At 34.4% G+C, this 19,153-nt stretch overlaps 1 protein-coding gene across 2 annotated transcripts in view; it reads right to left on the bottom strand.

The window, feature by feature from the left end:
• The window catches only part of Crag (DENN domain-containing protein Crag), a 718,705-nt gene that overhangs the window by 160,020 nt on the left and 539,532 nt on the right, over positions 1-19,153 (bottom strand). For both annotated transcript variants that reach the window (XM_090406570.1, XM_090406571.1), the window contains exon 26: positions 12,323-12,374. In XM_090406570.1, the coding sequence (XP_090262696.1) occupies positions 12,323-12,374 (52 nt within the window). The remainder of the gene's footprint in view (positions 1-12,322; positions 12,375-19,153) is intronic.

Here is a 19,153-nt window from a genome sequence, read left to right as displayed (position 1 = left end):
TCACAGATGGTAGAGCCATGATAAGCTGTCTGAGAATGACAGTGTTTCTGATGTTTTAAGAATCCTTGTGCCATAACACTTCTTAAACTTCAAACAATAACACAAATAATGACTTAATAAAGACATATATTCGATCTGAAAATTACAAATCATGTTCAGTGGCATTAGGTAACAGAAAACAAGCTATTACTTAATTATATTATTAATTATTTAAAAAAAAACTAATTATGTGCAAATGGAATAAGGATTTCCCATATTTTTCAATATGAGAAGCAGTCATTTCATCAAGTTTGGATGATGGAGCAAGGATTTGGCATTTTCTTTAAGGAAATGTTCAAATTTATGGTGATACTGACAGAGTAACTGTGTTTCAGACTATAAGATATTACGGCCAGTAGTTATTCCATGTTGTGCAAAGCCAGATTTCTCAGGTTTCCCATTAATGATGTAGCACTGTTCTTGTATTCTTTTCTTCACTGAACATCCAGTTTGGCCAAAATAATGGAGGTAACAATCATGTGGAATTCAGTAGACAGAGGGGAATGTTTATCTTTAGACAATGGAAACCACGAACAAAGTTAAATGGAATAAACAGATTATATCATTGAATTACATTTATTATTATTATTATTATTTGACACCTCCAGGGAGTCCAAAGACTCATCGAGGGAGAGTGTGCCAACAGCATCGAACGATTGGTCCCCTTCCAACTACTAACCGTGCCATTAGTAGCAGAGGCTCTACCAATCGAGCAACCTTTGCCGGCAATTAAGAATTTTTGAGATTGGTTCTGAAATGCCAGCCATGTATGGAATAGGGATTCTAAGTACTGTTTCTTTATTATTTGAGCTAGGGTTATAGGCATCAAAATACATTGTGTGGCATGATCTGAAAAGCTGTCAAGCTTCATATAGTGTGAGCATGATGTAATAAACTTTTAATAATTCTAGTCTTCTGAGAGGGATGGTAAGCTGATTGTTGTTGATTTTTGCACCTCCATGAAGGTAGGATTTCAATAATACACTCTTTAAACGTGTGGATAAGCTTATGTGTTTATCACACATGTTGAATTGGGTTTAAACGGTATTGATGCAAACACAGATTGATAAGAAAATAACTATTAACTTAAAAGCTAATAGTTCATGGGTATTATATCCAGCATTTTCAGAGCACACAAACAAAGTTTGTTACAAATGTGAGACAACCACAATTCGGTGTAACAGTGGGACTAGCATAAGTAATTGCAGCATGCAACACAAGGCTAAAGTCCTAATACAGCACCATTTAAGTTATAAAAAAAAAAAAAAAAAACAGTAGCCCAAAGTTTTGAAAAAAATAAAATAAAAATAAATGAATATTAATTTGGTCTTAGGATGACTGTCTCCCAAATCTTTGGTAGATTTATACAGCCATACTTGTTAAGGTTTGGAGTATGTTTTAAGGCTTCTGTTGATTCCAGGAACAACCTCTCCGACTTGTAAGTACTGCACAGAAGCTTCTATGCAGTACTTTTGTTTTTTTCCAATTGATCCTATGTGCTGAGGTATCCAAAGCATGGTCTCCCAGACCCGACTTGTCATAACGAAAGTGCAGGATATTTATTTATTTTTTATAACTTAGATGGCACCGTATTAGGACTTTAGTCTCGTGTTGCACACTGCAATTACTTATACTAGCCCCACTGTTACACCGAATTGTGGGTGTCTCGCATTTGTAATAAACTTTGTTCGTGTGCTCTGAAGATGATGGATATAATACAAGCGAAATATTAGTTTTTAAGTTAATAAATAGTTATTTTCTTATCAATCTGTGGTTGCAACAATACTGTTTAAATCCAATTCAACATGTGTGACGAACACATAAGCCTATCCACGCGTTTAAATATTCTTCCCAGAGATAATATCGTACACAAGGCACAACAATACAGTAAGTGGAAAGTAAAATTGGCGTGGCAACTGAACAGGTTAACCATCTTAAAAAGGTGCTGAGATACCAATTTGATACCAAACTGTATAAAAATTAAGAACAAGTTTCACTCCGCCAAAGCCCAACATATTTATAAACGAGCGAGTTTAGCACTGTTACAGGAACATATATACGCTACTCGCCAAGAACTTTCAAAAATAAATTCATCCATCAGTGCACTAAGTAACATACTATCTGACATTTTGAACCCGGAGCTATGGGATATCCTGGAGAGAATCTCCGACTTTACAGCCAATAAAGAATTCGTTAAAGTTAAAAACAAGCACCAGAAGAAATTTGAATTCCTCCAGCAATGCAGTGCTACGCAGCGGCTGCAATTACTTCAAGATGGCGTCATTGTAAACTTATCATCGTTAACCTTAACTAAAGAAGCCACGAGTGCATTAAGTCGTGGACACAATTTTGCCGTTACTCCTAAAGAAGTTCCAAAAACCAAAATAATGGCTTCTGTTGAACGTGGAATATATGACCTGCGTCCAGCAATAGCCAATAATATTAGGTTAGACGTGGCCAATATCCCAATCCATTCTAAGTCTCCCAAAAATAATATCCCACATAAAGAAATAATGGCTCTAAAAGCTATGCAATAATAACCACATTACAATAACCAAATCAGACAAAGTAAACACAACTGTAGTAATGGATACAACGGAATATGAAATCAAAATGCACACATTTCTCCAAGACCGGGCAACATATCAAATTTTAGATCGAGATCCCACCAACTCACAAAAGAATAAGGTGTGCAAGCTATTGAACAAAATCACTTCCTGGCCAAAAGAAACAAACTCAAACCCTTTTACATTAAAACACCAAGAATATATTGAGCTCCAAAAATCCACAAACAAGGTACACCTTTACGCCCTATTGTAGATAGTATAAACAGTCCTAGATATAGTTCGCCCACTGTTTGTAGATCTCTCATTGGCATTTTGCCAAGAATAGTCGATTCATGCTGAAGGGAAGAAAGAAATGAAGGATGTACGAATTGGTCGCCAACATGCGAAATCACGTGCTTTCTTGTCTGTCGCTGTACTAGTACTGGCTTGATTTTTGTTGTCGCTTTTTTGCATTATTTTTTTATTATTAATTTGTATGATGGATCCAGTACAGTCAACAAGTTCTGTTGTTAAACTTTTCAGTAGTTCTTGTAAAAGAATATTGAATAATGTGCTGACATTCTGCAAAAAAGAATCGTCTCCTTGTTCCCCTTTCTCAAGTCATAAAACGTGCAAGTGCAATTGCGGGCGATAGGGGTCGACTGTTAAAAGAATTCGTAGGGAATCAAAAGGTGAAGGTAAGCCAAAATTTAAATCTAAAAAAAAGCACCAGAGTAAAGAAAACCATCGAAACCATAGCTTTGAATGATTTTGATGTAGACGTTATAAGAACTATTCACGAATTTTACGTGGTCGAGAAAAGAATGCCAACTGTTCTGAAATTGATTCCTGCACTTAAAGAAAAAATTAATTTTTGTTGAAAAAGAGAAACTTTAAAGAAAATACTTCATGAAATCGGATTTTGTTTTAAAAAGTCCCAGAATAAAAGGAAACTTATCATGGAGTGAAGTGACATTGTTTTATCTAGAACACAGTATTTGAGAGCAATATGATGTTTCAGGGAGGAGAAAAGACCGATTGTGTATCTAGATGAAACTTGGATTGATAGTAATTTAACTTAGGGAAAATGTTAGCAGCCTAAAGAAGAATGTGGAGTGCTACAAACCGGAAATGCCTTGTGGCACATAATAATTTTGTGTGCAGGTGGAGAAATGGGTATTTTACCGAAATCAAACTTACTATACAAAGCCAATTACCATAGGCAAATGAATTCTACAATCTTCGAAAAGTGGGCAGAAGAAAAACTGATTCCAAACCTTCCTAAATATGCTATTGTTATAATTGATAACACTTCATATCACTCTATTCGATTAAACAAAGTTCCAAATTGGTCTAATAAGAAGCAAGTTCTTATGGATTGGCTCTCTGCAAATAACATTTCTCATTGCCCAGATATGCGAAAAATTGAATTGCTTAATTTGGTCAAAAGAAACTTGCCCACAACTAAACTATTTAAATTCGACACGATGCTCAAAGAGCATGGATTTCTAGCTTTGAGGCTACTACCATATCATTGCGATATTAAAGCTATCGAGTATGTTTGGGAAGAAGTGAAAAGTTTCATTCGCTATCGCAATGTAACTGGAGATATTGACATGTCGAAACTTTTTAAGCTTTCAGAACAGGCAATTGAAAGTATCGAAAGTTCAAAACTAGGGAAAATATTGCTTTCATGTCACCTCATTGGAAAATATGTATTGGGACAGAGACGGAATTATCGAAGAATTATGCGAACCTTTGGTGATCAGTTTAAGTGAAAGTTGTTGAAAGTTTATTTTTCACTAGGTTAGACTATAATAAATTTAGTTTAATCGTTTATTCCAGTGAGAGGAAACAAAGTTTGCACCTGAAAATATCATCGGGACTGAATATAGTGTTGTACTATCTTACCTGGGTAAGTAGTACAACACCAAGGCAACTCGTAGCAAAGGTGGAGCAAGCTACCAACACTCCTATCCCAGTATCTCCCATAATGCAAAACACATCTCCTTGTGGATATGTATACTGTTATGCATTAAGGGATTGGCCACTACCCAAACTAGTTTTGACCTTTACTGAGGTCTCTTCAGTGGGAGCCAGGCCCAGAGTTGGAGATACCAGGCAGAAAAAGTAGCAAGGTCATCTTTACCTATAGGAGTTGCCAAAAGATTTGCCACCTTTTTTTTATTAAATTACTCTGGATTTAGAGAAAGATGTTGAAAGTTTATTTTTCACTAGGTTAGACTATAATAAATTTAGTTTAATCCTTTATCCCAGTGAGAGCAAACAAAGTTTGCACCTGAAAATATCTTCAGGACTGAATATAGTGTTGTACTATCTTACCTGGGTAAGTAGTACAACACCAATCCAACTCATAGCAAAGGTGGCAAGTTATAAAAAAAATTTTAAAAAAAACAGTAGTCCAAAGTTTTGAAAAAAAATATAGTAGTCCTTGAAACTTTTTAAAAAAATAAAATTGCAGTACTTTTGTTTTTTTCCAATAGATCCTGTGTGCTGGGGTACCCAAAGCATCGTCTGCCAGACCCGACTTGCCATAGCGAAAGTGCCGGATATATTTTTTGTGTTCACTGAGGCAGATGTACACAGTTCTTCCTGTCTGTCCATATTAGGCTCGATGACAAGAACGGGGCACTTCATAGACTCCTGGATGTGATAAAGGAGTAAATCTGTCCTTAGGTGAACAGATGAGAGTTGCCAATTTCACATAAGGTTTAAATGCGCAGTGCACAGTTGGTGTTTGTTAAGCACTCTAGATATCTTTTAAGATGTGCCTTTAATGTACGGGATGGTGATAGTTTGTTGTAGTTTTCTGTGGTAGAGAGGGGGGGGGGGGGGATTTCTGGGTAGCATTTAGTATTTTATCTTATGGGGATTATAGCCATTGGTTAGGAAGGTGTGGTGCAGGTGAGAAAGTTCAGCAGTGAGAACAATGTCATTGGAACAGATTGTTCTAGCCCTATGGGTTAGTGTTTTTAAGATACCATATTGTTGTGAAGGGCGATTGTTTGTGTAAATATCTCCCTATATGTGTAGGTTTTCTATAAACTGAAAATGATAAGGAACCTTCTGGAAGACGTGTGATCAGTGTGTCCAGGTAGAGCAGGCAGTCATTGGCTTCTAGTTCCATTGTAAAGTGGATTTTAGGGTGCTGGCTATTTAGATGCACTAAAAATGTATTCAATGTGCTGGCCATGTGGCCAAATAGCAAACACATCATCAACATAGCATAGCCAGAGACTAGGTTTGAGAGTAGCTGTATTGATAGCTAGCTTTTCCAGATGTTCTATGTAGAAGTTGGCTAAGGGGGGGATCCCATAGCTGTCCCATCCAATTGTTTGTATATTTTCCCTTTCCATGTAAAATAACCTGCCTGTACTATGAATTTAAATAGTTGAAATATATCAGGGGGAAAATTGTGAATTTAGTAAGTTAAGTGTGAATTTAGATCTGCCTGTCCAGAGGCGTTAGGTAGCAGCCCTACCACAGGACTTACCCAGCGACAGGTTAGTAACCTGCCCTGGGGAAATTCAAAATACTTTCAAGTTTCATGCAAAGAAAAGCCGGACGGACTGTCAGGGAAAAGACCACAACCCAGGAAACGGTAAACAAAATTGGAAAAAGGAACGCATAACGAAGATTGCAACATGGAATGTGAGAAGCATTGCACACAAAGAAGAAGAACTTGATAAACAACTAAACCAAGCTAACATAAAGATATGTATAGTAACAGAAACAAAGAAAAAACAAAAAGGTACAAAAGAAACAAACAACTATATACAAATCTACAGTGGGGTAAACAAAGAAGAAAGGGCAAAACCAGGTATAATGATTATGGTACATAAATCCCTAAAGAACAATATTGTATATTACAACTATTTGAATGAAAGACTAATAGAAATTAGACTCAAGACATTAAGAGGCCACATAACAATAATTGGTGCATATGCATCAGAAGAGGGAAAAGAAGAAGACAGTAATATATTTTATAAAGAATTACAGAATGCCATAGATAAAACAAACAAAACTGACTATTTACTGCTAGCAGGAGATTTAAATGCCAGAATAGGAAACAAAAAATACAAAACAAACATAGGTAAATTTGGCGAAGATACATGTAATCAAAATGGTCGCAGATTGCACGATTTTGTCATTTATAATAATATGAGAATAATGAATTCAATGTTTAAACACAAGGAAATACATAAATATACTTGGTCAGCCAGAGGATACAAATCGGTAATTGACTACGTTATCACAAATTTTAAATTAGCGGAGTTAATTTTAGATATAAGAGCATATCGAGGCTTTGAATTAAACTCTGATCATTATATGGTATCCGCAAAAATTCGTTTTAAACCAAAGTGGCTAAAAACACATAGAATTGAAAATTCTTACCAGCCAAGCTACAAAATTTCTTCATTACAGGATCCTCAAGTTAGACTACAATATCAAAAATGCACAAACTTAAAAACAGAAACCACACATGAATCAAGCGACATATAAGATGCATGGGAAAATTTGAAACAAATTCTCACAAAAGCAGCAACAGAAACCTTAGGAATAAAGCACAAATGGATTAGAAAAAGAGGACTACGAGACTGGAACAAAGAAATAGAAAATATAATAAAAACCAAAAAGGACAGTTACCAGAAATGGCTAAATTCCAAAACAAAAGAAGCAGAAATAGAGTATAAAAGAAATAGTGCAATTGCAAAACGAGAAGTAAGGAAAAAACATAGAGAAAGATGGAACAATTTCGTAACAGAACTAGAAAAGGATTTATTTAAGCCACAACCCAAAACCTATAAAGTAATAAAATACATGAATAAAGAAATAAAAGAAAAGATAAAAATACAAACGATAGATTTAGAAAAATGGGTGACCTATTTCCAAAATCTCTGGACAGACGAGAACAATGAATTAAAATTTTATAAGACAAAGAATGACCTAATAGAAAATATCACAATGTTAGAACTGAAAAATATAATAAAGAAGATGAAAAATAGGAAAACGCCAGGAGAAGACAATATAAATATAGAACTATACAAAAATGCAGGTGAAAAATTTAATGAAAGACTTTTGAAATTTTTTAATATGGTTTGGATGTCCGGAAAAACCCCTAACTCTTGGAAAAAAGCACTGGTCATCCCAATCTATAAAAAAGGAAATAAAGACAATTGCAATAATTATAGGGGAATTAGCCTGCTGAATATAGGATATAAAATATATGCAGGAATATTAAAAGAGAAACTAAGCAGCATTGTAGAAAACAAATTACTAGAAGAACAAAATGGCTTCCGAAAAGGTCGATCCTGCACAGATCCAATTTTTACTTTAAAATTATTAATAGAAAAGAGAAGAGAATTTCAAAAAGAAACACATGTGGCGTTTATTGATTATGAAAAAGTTTTTGACAAAATTAGTCGACAAAAATTGTTTAAAATATTAACCAATTTAAACATACCAAACCAACTTTTACAATCTATTCAAGAAATATATACAGGAAATAAAATAGCAGTTAAATCAGAACACACCTCAGAATGGAAAGATATATCAAGAGGAGTACGACAAGGATGTACCCTCTCACCTCTGCTTTTCAATATATATATAAATGAAATATTAACAATCTGGAAACAGCATAACCCATTTGGTACACAAATGACCCCGCAAATGAAGATAGATACACTACTATTTGCAGATGATCAAATAGTATTAGCTACATCAGAAGATGACTTACAAAGATCATTAAAATCATTAAATGATATCTCAAAGCAATATAATATGACAATATCCAAAGAAAAAACCAAAATAATGGCAATCAAAGGAGAAAACCCAATAAGAAGTAAAATAGTGATAGATAATAAAATACTAGAACAAGTAAACACTTTCAGATACTTGGGATGTGATCTATCATACGAAGAAGAAAAAGACATAGACACTAAAATATCAAACTTTGTCAAAGTAAATGGCATAATAAATAGTATATTTAAGCCATCCCTGGTACAAAAACACACTAGAATCAGACTATATAATGTCTTGTCAAAACCAATTCTACTATATGGAAGCGAAACATGGACCATGAAAAGGAAAGATGAAAAACGAATTCAAACAGCAGAAATGAAGTTCCTCAGAAAAACAGCTGGATATACCAAGTGGGACCACAAAACAAATGAAATCTTACAATCCCTAAAAATCAAACCAATTTATTACTACATAAGACAGTATAAACAAAAATGGCTAGAACATTTAAATCAAATGGACAACAGCAGACTACCAAAAATATTATACAGATACAAAATAAGTGGAAAAAGAAGAATCGGAAGACCAAGAAAGAGATGGCATGAGACCAGAACAGGCCACATGGCCTATATTCCATGTTAGGAAGAAGAAGAAGAAGAGTAAGTTAAGTGTTTCAGTCAATGGTACATTAGTGAATAATGATGTGATATCAAAACTCACCATTAGGCCTGAACTATTAAAGGTGCAGTTTTCTAAAATACTTTTTAGGTGGGTAGAATTTTTAACAAAAGAGGAAGAATTGTTTGTGCAAGTGGCTAAATGTTTAGCTAGTTTATATAGTTCGCCCACCAATTAAAGGTCCCTCGACACTTCTGCGCATGTCAGAAAAAGGAGAATCCATTCCGATAATAGGATAATTAATCTGTCTTCTGGAATGTGTCTGTTTATTATTACAAGTCGGAATAGCTTTTCTTTTACGAACATTGTAGTTTTTAAAGTGTAACTATTTTGCTTGTATAACAGTTGAAAAAATGTACGCAGAGTATTAACAAAATTAAAAAAAAGGTATAGCATAAAACAGAAATTTAACTATTATTTTTAAGAAAGTTTTCTATAAAATAAAAATAATTATACAGAAAAACAGAAATTTTTTCAAATGAACTGTAAGTTTAGAATATTTTTTCAAATATTCTAAACTTACAGTTGAGAGAACTGAGACACTTTAATGTCCTAAACCGATTAATTATTTATGACTCGTCGTGACTCTTTTAACAAATCCATGCAAAAAAAGGTTGGAAAAAAATGCCATTATCAAATCCTTTTAATCTTCAGTCATCTGAATAGGTGTCTGAATTGCCATCACTTTCACTTATAATAAATTTAGTTTAATCCTTTATCCCAGTGAGAGCAAACAAAGTTTGCACCTGAAAATATCATCGGGACTGAATATAGTGTTGTACTATCTTACCTGGGTAAGTAGTACAACACCAAGGCAACACATAGCAAAGGTGGAGCAAGCTACCAACAATCCTATCCCAGTATCTCCCATAATGCAAAACACATCTCCTTGTGGATATGTATACTGCTATGCATTAAGGGATTGGCCACTACCCAAACTAGTTTTGACCTTTACTGAGGTCTCTTCAGTGGGAGCCAGGCCCAGAGTTGGAGATACCAGGCAGAAAAAGTAGCAAGGTCATCTTTACCTATAGGAGTTGCCAAAAGGTTTGCCACCTTTTTTTATTAAATTACTCTGGATTTAGAGAATAGGTAAAGATGACCTTGCTACAATTCAATACACTCTTTAAATGAAAGTGTAATTCGTATTTTATCCAAAGGACATGAATTTGCTATAGTTCCAAAGAAAGTACTGTACCTAGATTTTCTCTTTAATGCAGAACTAAAATTATTCCCCCCCCCTCCCCTCAGTGAGGACTCCAATAAAATTCATCTGGAAGTCTCTTCAGTGCTACTGAAATCCAAGTACTCCAAAGATGCATGTTTTTATCTACATAAACTCTTCACAATGAATGCTGACAACGGCATCCAGTGTTATTTTCATAACACTCAACATTTCGACCTGTATTGAGGTCATCATCAGGAAAACAACATATGCACAGGATACAAGCTAATGAACTATACAAGAGTAAGATAAATCTAAACGATTTGTTAATCATTTACCTTAGTTTAACCTCTGGTGGATATAATAATAATAATAAATAAATAAAAAATTATACACAAATATAAATTAACAAAATAAATTTTTTTTTTTTTTTTTTTTTTTTTTTTTTTTTTTTTTTTACATATAATAAGTATAATATACAGATGATAAAAAAAAATAAAAATAAATTTTATAGTGGAACTACATTAAACACATCTCTATAGTCCTCTTATATTAAGGTTTTCTTGTGTTGGGTGTTCTGCGATCATGTTCAACCTATATAGCATCCAGAACTTATTCTCTGAAAGAATAACTATACTCCATATGCCTTTCACAACAAAGAGGAGAATCAGCATGGAAGACTGTTGAATAAATTAGAGAATATGGGATTAGATTGCAAAAAATATTGGCATGGAGAAAAGGCGGTCTGACTGAAAGATATCAAAAAGTGATATATGGAAGATGTGAGTCTGCAAGATTTAAGATAACCAGTGGTGTGCCACAAGGATCAGTTCTTGGTCCACTGTTATTCTGAAACGAACTTTGACATGTAAAGATTAAAGATGCCATTTTGTCTCTTTACAAAGCCATGATAAGACCTCATTTGGACTACTGTGTGCAGGTCTAGTCTCCTGGTTTCTGTTGCAAGTCTGATACAGTGGAGAGTGTTAAAAATGATATCAGTTTTGTGGAATACTGATTATGAAAACAGACTGAGAATTTGTAGATTGCAGAGGCTAGCAAAAGGTGAAAGAGGGGTGATATGATTGAGACTTAAAAATTTCTGAAAGGGTTATACAGAATTTCAATAGATGGAATTTTTTATTTTATGGAGGGTGAAAAAAGGACCAGAGGGCATCATTGGAAGCTGAGAATGAATGCCATCAAGAACCATGTAAGATCTAGATTTTTCTCTAATAGAGTGGTGTGTGATTTGAGTGGACTGGCATTGGATGTTGTGTGTGCAAGTAGTGTGAATGAATTCAAGAACAAGTATGACAGCTGGTGCGTGTAGTATGTGGTTTCTCTCAACCAGTCCCTGACTCCCTGGAGATCTCTCTCTTAATAATAATAAATGGTTCAAAAGTTTATCTGTTGGAGGATTCTTAAGCTACATACAATATGCATGCCTAGAATCCACTTTCTAGATGTGTTAGATCGTATAGTAACCATATTAAATGGATGATATTTATTGATGCAGGAACCAGATGAATTCCTATGTTCCTGAAATGTTTAACTGCTGTGTAGCCAAAATATGCCTAACTACATGCACACTGGATCCTGTGCATTGCTGAATCTGAAAGGGGAGGATAATTTTACTTTTTCTCTTAAAAGATATCAACAAGTGATAGTATATGTTAGTCTCTAGTTGGCTGAGTCTTTAGTATACTTGCACTTTCCAATTAACTGACTGTGGGTCAAACTCCTATCAGAGTTGTGGATATTTGTGCAATCAAATTCATCTCCCAACAAATGTGGAAGCTAAATTTCTTCACCAGGTAACAATGTCCTATCATTGAAGGCCTGAAGTGTTTAAAAAAAAGTTCCATGTTTAGTCTCTGAAGCAGAGTTTTTGGATTATGTGAAAATTAAGATTAAATATTAAAAAATAAAAATAAAAAGTAATTGAAAAAGTAGAATAAACTAGGATAATTGTGTGATGATAATTTACAAATGAATTAAAAAATTATATAGTAATTATAATTGACTAACTGCACATGTGTTCAAATCATTTTTTTTTTTTTTACTATGACTAATATAATAGATCTTAATGACACAATAGCAATTTATATACACCTACAATTCTAATACTTACCCTGATCATTATTGTCAACAGTGGTACAAATTTGGCATGACAAAAGGTACACCTAAAATATAATGTACACTTCTCAATATGAACATCTCTGCATATTAAAAATAACTGTAATGATACATTATAGTAATAAGGAAATCAGATATATGCAAATGGTCATTTCATAATTTTCTTCATCATTAAATGTAGAGTGTTACTTCAACATACAGTATTTCAGACTTCTGATAAACATTCAGGCCTGGTGATTTCCATTGCTGCTCAACAAAAGTACCCTGATTTGCAAATGATTATGGATATTTGTTAAATGAATTGAATATACGTTCATTTCATTTCTATTAATCAACATGATTGTTTTTTTTTTTTTTTAACTTTTGTCTGAGTAACAACATAACTGTTGAAATGTCAATAAACATTCCCAATTAACTTTCACTGTATTAAGTAATATTATAATGCATAACAATATAACAATAAAATACCTGCCAATTCATTTCGGCCTGATATAAAATGTCACGTCATTCTAACATTTAATTATGTAACATGTCAGATGGATAATGCCACAAACTGATGCATAAATTTTAAGAACTAACAGTTGAAATTTTCAGAAAAAATAACTATACATGTTAAAATAAGGAATTTTTGCCTGTTTAACAAAAAGTGTCTCATTGACTATGTTATTGTTGATAGTGATGTTTTCTCCCTGGTGCAGGACACCAGAGTGTACAGAGGATTTGAAATTGGAAGTGATCACTATTTGGTCTTGAGCAGGATAAAATTGAATTTCATATTGAAAAGAATAACATGTAAGAAAGTTTTAAAGCGAATAAAAGTTGAGCAGCTCTCAGATGTGAACTGTAGACTAAAATACACAAAGATTATTCAAGAAAAAATGAAAGAGTTTGAGAACAGGAACCAAACCTTGGAGATTCAGTGGCAAGCCTTCAAAAAAACACTGATTGATTCAGCCAGAGAGGCATGTGGTGAGGTTGTCTGCAAGGATAGAAAAACCAGAACTCCCTGGTGGACACAGGAAGTTAAAGAGGCAGTGAAAGAAAAGAAGAAAGCATATCAAAAGTTCCTGTCAAATAAGTCAGCTTGTACTCTTAGAGAATATAGAGACAAATGCAAGAATGCTAAACACTGTGTAAAACTAGCTAAACAAAAGTCATGGGAGGACTTTGGCAAGAATATAGAAAATAAATATCAAGAAGGTGGCAAAATATTCTGAAGGTTGTTGAAGAAGCTTAGAATAGAGGAAAGAGTGCTGTAAAAGGAGTTAGAGATGATAAAGGTGACATGAAAACTGGAATAAAAGATATCCTTGAAGCATGGAGTAATTACTTTGAAAAACTGCTAAATGAAACAAGCAGTGATGACAGCACAGTGGTAAAAAACACTGACCAGGCATGCAGGCAGGAATACATATCCATACTTGAAGTAGAAAGAGCCATCAAAGACTTGAAATGTGGAAAGGCAGCTGGAGTAGATGAATTTGTTGTTTTAAGGATACTTGCGACATAAGACTGAATGATATAATCACGTAATCACAAGAAAGATATTTATTTAACCAAATATTTCGGTCTGGAAATAGCAGACCATCGTCGGTGGTATTACAAGAACAGTTTAAAAAATATACAAGCTAGAATACTAACAATAGATCGTTGAAATTAGAACATGCCGCGTGATGTTATATCACTAAGTATGAAACGAAATATTTTGAAGTAGAAACATGATTGAATTTGCTATTAAAAAAAAAAAAAAAAAAAAAAAAAAAAAAAAAAAAAAAAAAAAAATTAATGGGTAATCTTGATTAGGCTTTCCCAGATTTTTGATATAGATATGCAGTCATTACGATTCAGGTTGGGATGATGGAGCAAGGCCTCCACAAAATCTGGGAAAGCCTAATCAAGATTACCCATTAATTTTTTTTTTTTTTTTTTTTTTTTTTTTTTTTTTTTTTTTTTTTTTAATAGCAAATTCAATCATGTTTCTACTTCAAAATATTTCGTTTCATACTTAGTGATATAACATCACGCGGCATGTTCTAATTTCAACGATCTATTGTTAGTATTCTAGCTTGTATATTTTTTAAACTGTTCTTGTAATACCACCGACGATGGTCTGCTATTTCCAGACCGAAATATTTGGTTAAATAAATATCTTTCTTGTGATTACGTGATTATATCATTCGGAGTAGATGATATTCGACCAGAAATGCTCAAGTATGGTGGTATAAGAGTCTTACAGTGGCTGCACTGCATAGTTCAGAAAGCCTGGACAGAGGGACGAATTCCCGATGATTGGAGTAGAGCTCTCATAGTATCCATATATAAAAAGGGAAATAAAACTGAATGTGAGAATTACAGAGGTATTTCCCTACTGAGTGTTCCTGGCAAAATCTATGCAAGTATACTTGAGAAACGGTTGAGAAGAATTGTGGAAGAAAAGCTTGGTGAAGAACAAGATGGATTCAGGCCAAACAGAGGCTGTCAGGATCAGATATTCACTTTACGACAAATAGTCGAGAAAGCATGGGAATATAACAAAGATCTGTATTTAAGTTTTGTCGATTTGGAAAAGGCATATGATAAGGTGCCAAGAGAGAAGCTATTCAATACGCTGCAGTTATATGGTGTCAATGGGGCATTATATCAAGCAATACTTAGTCTTTATTTGAGTTGTAAGTCAGCAGTTAGAATTGAAGGAAGTACAGGAAGATGGTTTAATGTTAAATCTGGTGTGAGACAAGGATGTTATTCATTATCTATATGGATCACATTATGAAGGAAAGTGGTATTAAACATGATATCAAAATTGGAGATGTTAATGTCAGCTCTTTGCTTTATGCGGATGATGTTATACTTCTAAATAAATCTGCTACAAGTTTGCAAGATTCCCTTACTAAATTGAATACTGTTGTAATAGATATGGTATGAAGGTCAGCAATAAAAGACAAAGACAATGAAAATAGGCAGAATCATTGAAAATGTCAACTATGTTGTGAATGGAGAACCTGTGGAGCAAGTAAAACATTTCAGCTACTTAGGCATGATTTTTACTGAAGATGGTAAATTAAATATGGAAATAGACAACAGAATCAGCAAAGCTGGTATGGTGGGAAGTCAATTGAATAAATTCATGTGGAATAAGAGAGAAATTAGTCGGAACACTAAATTAGCTGTATACAAGACAGTGTTCAAACCAGTTTTAACTTATGGATCTGAGAGCTGGGTCAGAAGTAAAACACTTGACCAAAGACTAGAGACCGCAGATATGAGAGTCCTGAGAAAGATTAGAGGCATGAACAGATGACATCAATGGCAATATCATATTAAAAATGAGGATTGCCAGGTTGGCAGGAAAACGACCCAGAGGAAGACCAAGATATAGGTGGATTGATACGGTACAAAGTGCCCTAGACAACAGAAATATAAGATCTGATAATGTTGGAGTCTTGACAAGTAACAGACTGATTTGGAGGAAAATTGTAGATAGGAAGTTAGTAATGATATAATTTTTTCATGTAGTACTATCACATCCTGTACCCCTTGTGGGTTCATGGCAGGAATTTGATGATGATGATGAGTTTTAAAACCAATCTTTCAGAAACCTCAATCCAAGCCAGTGTGCAATATAGCAATTTTTGTTTGGTGTACAAGTGGGAAAAGGAGAGGCTTATTACTAAATTAAAAAAAAATTAAATGTACCTATATTTTCAAAACTTTTTCAGGCTTTTTTCCTCCAAACTACAGAATGAACATAACACTTGACTGAAGCACTGTATTCTGAACTTTCATTAAGGAAATAAGGACATGAGTAATAGAGTAGTAACTACAGTACTGAGTGAATAGAATCCTATCCTTCTCATCCGTCCAGGACGAGTTGAATCCCCTCCTGAGGGATTACTGCATATTAATGCAGCCGGTTCACCACTTCTCTGCTGCATCCCCTAAGGGCGATATTCATGACTGTATCCATGTGTTCACGGGGCCGGTTTGTCTATTGCAGGATGAAAAACCCCAGATAAACTGGGGGGGGGGGGGGGGCTGCTGTCCATGCTCAAGACTGGCTAACTTGGCTATGTCTGAGGAAGATACTTAAGCTCCTCATGTCGTCGACAGGAATTGAACCTAGGACACTCCTTCCCCATGCATATGGTTGCAAAGTGTACAGCCATTAGGCTAATTGCACGGATGGAATAGAATATATGTATATATATAAGCATACACAATATATTACCAATATTTCACATATAACAAAATTCATTCATTGTACCAGACTGGGAAGACTATAGATAGTTAAGCTTCAGAGAGAAAATCAGAAGTCAGGTGATTTTCAGAATTTGGAGAGCAGACAAATATAACTGAATGGCACAAGTAAATCTTTAAGTCAGAGAGGGCCAAAAACATTCTCTAACATGGGAGACCAGAAAGTAGAAAGGAAAAAGCTGAAGGAACCACACTATAGATAATAGCACACTATGTTTGATTGACAACAGCACACTATGCTGTTGTCAATCAAAAATTCTATTCTGAACAATTTTAGCTTGTGTCTGCAAAAATAATGATAAGTCCACTAATGTAAAGAATGCTTGATAAAATACTCTCCCCCATTTGAAATAATTTTTTTCCTCACTGTAACTAAAATTTGAATGTTATTATTATGTAATTTCCTTGTTAAATCATTCTACATTTATGTGACTACAACCCTGGAAAAGTTATAATACAATCATGCTGTAGGTGGGTTAAGGTTTTTACAATTTTTTTATAATTCAGAAATCTTGATCTAGAGACCAAATAAAACTTTTTCAAGCCACTTTATGCATTCAATAAGAGCGTAATGATCTCTCAACAGGCAATGAAATTCATCCCCAATTAAAGATAATTACAATACCCATGCTTATGTCACAATTTGAAATCGCAACCTGTTGGTTGAAGAGCAGCTAAGCTAATCACTTAGCCAATCAAGCTGGCAGACTGCTTTTGTTTGCATAAGAATTCAAAGTGATCATTCCTTCCTTGCTGGAAAAATTTTGGGAATCAAGAAGTCATTCTTTTATTAATTCTTGTGGAATTAAGTTTTATTAAGTTCTTTTTTAATAAAAGTTAAATTCTCTTTTAATAAAAGTTAACTTTTATTAAGTTCTCCACACCAGTGACCTGCATGGTATGCAAAGAAAGCATCTTGAAATCACCCAAGAGAATCCAAAGGTTAGTAAGTCCACATAACTTTGTTGACACCATACACCTCTAAATTATACAGTTCCAGAGGAAAATTTTAGTACAATGTGATGTTCTTCCTGAAGTAGATGCACAAAGTGTTGGTTTTCAGCATAATATGCAGCTTTCTCATGATGGAAAGTAGTAAGTGGTCATCCAAGCACCCGTAACTCTGTGCATCAATAAAGACTAGTTCATCTCTCTTTACTATATGGTCAGGTTTCCTCAGTCACAGGTCCAATAGTAAGATTCTACTGCTGTTATCTAAACTTTATTCTGTAACCCATTATCTATAATTCTCACAAGCCTTCTAACACATGCTCTATGGAACAATAACAATATTGACCAATATGTACTAAAGTTTTTATGATCTGATAATCCACTCAGCAGTTCTTGTCATTACTTTAACCTTGAAATGCATGAGCTTGAGTTCGCAGATCACTGTTTCTTGAGTAAATCTATATATTTCAATCCAAGAGACAGGTCCTATTCCTGATCCATTCAAGATGAGAGAAAACATGTTTAGATTACTGTAATGCAGTTCTGTCAAATGAATAGTACAGCATTAAAGCCCATCTCCTTTGATCAGCTGAGACAGTTGTAACTGGAGTCTTTCCATTAAGCACTCATCTAGGTATGTCAATCATTCTTAATACACGAAGTACTAGGAGAGAGGGAAATTTCTTTAATCTGGATGGATGTAATCTAGGCAAGAATTGTTGCAACAATTGAATACCAAAACCTCCTTGTTTATTCTAATGGTACATCATGAGGAAGATGTATACTGAAGATGGACTGCTGAGTGAGAGGCTACATCTATCTGGGAGAGTACTGAGAGAGACTTTGCATAGGACTAACATATGGTAGTTAAGAGAACAGAAGAGAGAAAGTATTCTAGAGTGGATGGGAAAGAGAAGTGGCCTGTCAGAGAACACAAGGTATCTCCACTCCTCCAGAGCTGAGATAGAATACAAAGACATGCCATGCATGTAAAACTCACATTCAATTTCTTGTCTCAACCTGAGGAGACAAGAAAAAGCAAATTCTACTTTGTTGCATTGATATTTAGGCTTAAACTTGAAAAACCTTGACTGGCAAGGAGTTCCTTTAAGCCTTGTCTAGTAGAGAGTATAAACTCATCAGTGAATGCCATAGCATTAATTCGGGTCATGTCAAGTGAGTAGCCAACATGGCTTAGAAGAGAGTGAAGAAACTTACTGATAACTGAAGAAAACACGAGACAGAGGGCCTCCTTGACATATAGCTCTAAGTGCTGGAAAGGATGCGAGCTGATTTCCTTTGATCAACTGAGATAGTCGTAACTGGAGTCTTTCCATTAAGCACACCCATCTGAAGCAATGGTTAGGGAATTTGTCAAGTAAATCTCTCAAAATTGAACAATATTGACATCCTACAATAGAAAGTTATCAAAGTGTAGTTTGAGGGAAAACACTATTAATGGCCTTCTGGAGATCAAGGGATGAATGCCATAAAGAGAAGCAATGTCGGCATTTGGATTAAGAGAACAGGAGTAACTATAATTGGAGAGTAATTGGAAGGTGCAGATACATCTTGTCTTTGGAATGAACACTATACTTGACTGAAGATGTGTGATAGT

Source organism: Typopeltis vanoorti, chromosome 16, assembly GCF_054136105.1.
Source record: "Typopeltis vanoorti isolate ZY-2024b chromosome 16, IOZ_Tvanoo_1.0, whole genome shotgun sequence".
In the NCBI taxonomy this organism is placed as follows: Eukaryota; Metazoa; Arthropoda; class Arachnida; order Uropygi; family Thelyphonidae; genus Typopeltis; species Typopeltis vanoorti.
This window is presented reverse-complemented; position numbering and strand designations above follow the sequence as displayed.